This window comes from Lactuca saligna, chromosome 7 (genome assembly GCF_052625555.1).
Source record: "Lactuca saligna cultivar CGN05327 chromosome 7, ASM5262555v1, whole genome shotgun sequence".
Taxonomy (NCBI): Eukaryota; Viridiplantae; Streptophyta; class Magnoliopsida; order Asterales; family Asteraceae; genus Lactuca; species Lactuca saligna.
In genome coordinates, this window is record NC_136423.1 from 153,073,594 (window position 1) to 153,078,417 (window position 4,824).

Below are 4,824 nucleotides of genomic sequence, written 5' to 3' on the forward strand. Positions count from 1 at the left end.
AACTAACCATAAATCATTAGCTTTGATTAGGCTACTTCTCATAGTACCAATAAGATAGAACTTGGCTAACTAAAAATTATATATAAGAAATATATATTACTCCAAATCCATCTGGAACCATTACAGGACCACAAGCGTTCGAACAACAGAAATAGACACCTAGTATAAAAACTCCCAAAAAAGCACTTCCACTTATTACATTTGAGATGTAAAAACTCGTACGTGTTGCTCGACAGTATTCAACTTCGCCACCTATTACAACCAGCTCTCCACGTGTGCAGCCACATGTACCATAAATACCCACCACCACAACCATCGATTCACAACCATCCCACAATGGCAAAGCTCATAGCACTAGCACTTGCTTTCACAGCCCTTGTAGCGTTTGCTTCCGCCCACAGCACCATCATCACCACCACCATCGAGGAGGAAAGCACATTCTCGAAGCAGCAGTGCAGCCGACAGCTCCAGGGTCAAAGATTCAATCAGTGCCAGAGGTATCTCGCGCAGGGCCAGAATTTGTATGAAGAAGACGACCGGAGTCAGCAACAGTTGTGCTGCCAAGAGCTCCAATACGTCGACGAGCAGTGCCAGTGTGAGGCTGTGAAGGAAGCATTCCGCGAAGCCCAGAAGATGCAACAACAACAACAGGGACAACAAGGCGGAAGCTTCGGTTCCAAGCAGATCAGACAGATGATGCAGAAAGCTCAGAACCTTCCTAACCAATGCAAACTCCAAACTAGACAATGCCAAGTCGGAAAAATCTCAATCACCACCTTCACCACAATCACCGAGGACACCACCTACAACCGCCGTGGCTCGCAACAGCAGTGCGAACGCATCCGAAGCCGACAATTCAACCAGTGCCAAAACTTCATCCAACAACAACTGGGTTCCTATCCAACCCTTCTGATGAGCGTCAGCAAGCCACAAGGTCTCGAACAATGCTGCAATGAGCTTCAGAACGTGGATGAAGAATGCCAGTGCGAGGCCATGCAGGAGGTGTACAGGCAAGCCCAGAGGCAGCAGCAACAAGGGAGCCAACAACGTGGCCGACGTGGTGGACAGCATCAGACCCAAGACTTGCAGCAGATTGTTCAAAGTCTGCCCAGCCAATGCAAACTAGAAGTGCAGCAATGCCGAATCCCATCTACCATGTTTTAAGGTGGAGATTATTGATCAAGGAATAAATGTCATTCGCATCTCTAGTCAAGGTTTACGGTTTTGAATTTTGAGATGGGAGTAGTTGCAAAAATAAGTAGGCTCATGGAGAGATGAGTATCTATAAATCTCATGTAATCGCTCTTTCATCTTTTTTATGAATAAATAAAATGATGGCTGCGTTTTCTATTCCTTGAAGATAGAGAACATTTATAACCAACTTTAATTATAACACAATTTCCATTATTGGGTTAAATATTAAAATTGGAAGGGTCTTCAAATTTATATAAGGAATAGTTTTATAAAAAGAAAATAGATTTGACCGTCTTAATTTATTTGGTGTTTACCACCTTAATTTGGATATAGTCTTTTGGGCAATCTCGTGGCTGAGGTGGACAACTTATATTTGCCCATGTAGAAGATTGAGCTGGATAACTTATACCAGATCTGTGGCGTGGTCCAACCATGATATCTCTGAAATACAACATAAAAATATCAGAGACTCTATCGAGCATAATCGCACTTGATAACGCAGTCCTACTCAGTCTCCGATACCTAGGGATTCTTACTTGGGTTGCCCACTGACCCGGTGTCTTCAGTAGTACGGGCCCAATACTACCAACTACACCGCGTCAGCATTAACCCCAAGTCCTCCTCCCCAAACCCCGGATCCTGAGTACTCTATTCTTGCCATGCACTAGCTACCCACTCGCTCTCAAAGCACCTCATAGAAGCAGGTTTCCCTAGACTAACGCATCACAAATCAGGTCACTCTAGTCCTAATATGAATACCTAGTCTACTAGCATGCGTATCATATCATATCATATCTCATAACACATATTGTAAGAGTATTTTGGGGATTTTACCGTTTGGGCACTGGCTGACCGTACACACTCCTTCTTCTTTGGTTGTTTCAAAAATCACTTATCAAATTTTATTGATTTATTAATTAAAATTTTCTCAAATCCCCGGTTTGAGTTCAGTTACGCCCGAAGGTGTACCCGAATCCCTCAAACCAACGCTCTGATACCAAATTGTAACGACGTAAATTTTAAAACCAATTTTTCATTTTTACAAACATCAAAACATCGAGTAATAACTTAGATTCCAATGTAAACAATATTGTCACGACCGATTACATAACAAAGATCACAAAAATAGTTTTTCCCGAGTATGTGTACGATCACGTTGGCGCCTTCCCACGGTCCTCGCTAGTACCTGAAACACATAACACAACAAATGTAAGCATAAATGCTTAGTGAGTTCCCCAAAATACAACCTACGCACATACGCCTTTCCAGGCCCTTACCTTCCGGTCCATGTGTCTCAGGTGACTTCCGTCCCGACTGGATAAACCTTCCGGCACTACCCACGTCAACCTTACGGTCCATATTACAACGCCTTCCGGCCCATAACATATTCGCCTTTCGGCCCATAATGTAATGCCTTCCGGCCCATATCAAACATATCATACATGGTACATATAACGATTAACTTATCACACATAATGCATATATCTCATATCATATTCGACCTTCCGGTCACACAGTCAAACCCTTCAGGGTACAGTATAGTGAGAAGATTCACCTCGTATATCTCGATAACTTGCGAACCTTGGAAATCACTCGTGCTCGAACCCCCGAGCTATAATCCTCCTATAACATCATATATCTCTAATTAATACTTTTTACCACTAAGGTTGACTATCCCTATCAAGTCAACACTGGTCAACTCTGGTCAATAGTCAATGGTCAATTTGACCGGACTCGGCGAGTGCACTAGAGCGACTCGGCGAGTCTAAGCGTTTTCACCAACTCGCAAGGATTCCCTTTGACACGTCGAGTACTCCCCTAACTCGACGAGTTCCACCTGGTCATGAATCGCAGGGCCACCGCGACTTAACTCGGCGAGTTCCAGCTCGACTCGGTCCACCTGTCAATCCCTCTCTAACTCCCCATGACTCACGGAGCCAACCATAACTCGGCAGGACCACTCACTAAGTGGATAAGGACAATCTTCATGCTACTCGTCGAGTCTATTCTTCAGACTCGGCGAGTCCATGCCATGCATCGACCTCAACTTGCTTCTGAGGTCAGATCCACTCCATAAACTCATAAATCTGGCCCTCCTAAGCTCATTTATCACGTAAAGTCACAGTCTGGGCCACCATGCAACACTTACAAGGTTCTTTTTGGAGAAATGACCACTAATATGGCAACCCTAGCCTCCAACCCAAAAGGAAGGACATAAAGCATAGCATGTGGGACTTTCTGGACCTGCTAAGGTCCAGATCTAGGTAACATATCTCCATGGGACCTCTCACACTTCAATTACAAAGCAAATAAGGCAAGAAGAAACCCTAGATTTGACCATATCAACATAAACACGGAAATAAGCTCTGAAAGATACCTCAAGAAGCTTCCCTTGGAGAAATGGAAGTAGATCCAAGCTCCGACCTCTTCTAGCTTGACTTTCCCCCTTCCTTTCTTGCAAAAACACACAAATTTGGTGAACAATAGCCTCTTATCTCACTCACAGGAACCCTTAGCTGCTTTGGTGCTCTCAAGGATCAAGGTAGCCGCAATGAAGGGCCATAATGTCCTTTAAATAGAGCTTAGGACCGGAAAATTAGGGTTTCATCAAACAGCGCGGACTCGCCGAGTCCATCCCTTGGACTCGCCGAGTCCAGGCGCGAACCCACGTCCAGAACCGCAACCCTACTCGGTGAGTTCGAGCTCCAACTCGTCGAGTCTCCTCACAAAACACCAAAAATATGTGAATAAAAGATACCTAGAAATCCGGGCTGTTACAATTCTCCCCCACTAGAACTAGACTTCGCCCTCGAAGTCTCGCACTGCAAATAGCTCCGGATGCTGCTCACGCATCTCACGCTCCGGCTCCCAGGTCATCACTGAACCCTTCTGATGCTGCCACTGAACCAACACCAGGGGTACCTCCTTGTTCCTCAAAACCTTGATCTTCCAATCTCTGATGGCCACTGGTCTCTCGGCATAATTCACGCTCGCATCTACCTGAATATCCTCTAATGGAACCACTGCCAATTCGTCGGCTATACACTTCCTCAGCTGCGACACATGAAAAGTGTTCTGAATCTGCCCCAACTCTGCTAGCAAATCCAAACGGTAGGCTACCCGGCCTACCCTTGCGATCACACGTAAAGGACCAATGTATCGGGGCCCCAACTTGCCCCTCTTCCGGAATCGAATCACTCCTTTCCAAGGAGAGACTTTCAGGAGTACAAGATCGCCGACCTAAAACTCAAGCTTGGACCGGCGTCTGTCTGCATAACTCTTCTGTCGGCTCTGAGCGGTCAACAACCTCTGCCTGACCTGCTGAATATGCTCGGTCGTCTGGAGTACGATCTCCGTGCTACCCATCACCCGCTGCCCCACCTCACCCCAGCAGATGGGGGTGCAACACCTCCACCCATACAACAGCTCAAAGGGTGGCATACCAATGCTTGAATGATGGCTGTTGTTATACGAAAACTCTGCTAAAGGTAGATAGGTGTCCCAGCTCCCTCCGAAATCCAAAACGCATGCTCGGAGCATATCCTCAAGCGTCTGAATCGTCTGCTCACTCTGACCGTCTGTCTGGGGATGATATGCGGTACTAAAATGCAGTCTAGTACCCAATTCCTC

The 4,824-nt window shown here is 45.9% G+C and overlaps 1 protein-coding gene across 1 annotated transcript; it reads left to right on the top strand.

The window, feature by feature from the left end:
* The first annotated feature begins 336 nt into the window (after nt 1-336).
* Nucleotides 337-1,164, top strand: LOC145007354 (2S seed storage protein-like). Its single transcript, XM_078966306.1, has one exon. It carries the CDS (start codon nt 337-339, stop codon nt 1,162-1,164), a length of 828 nt encoding a protein of 275 aa, XP_078822432.1.
* Nucleotides 1,165-4,824: the final 3,660 nt, after the last annotated feature.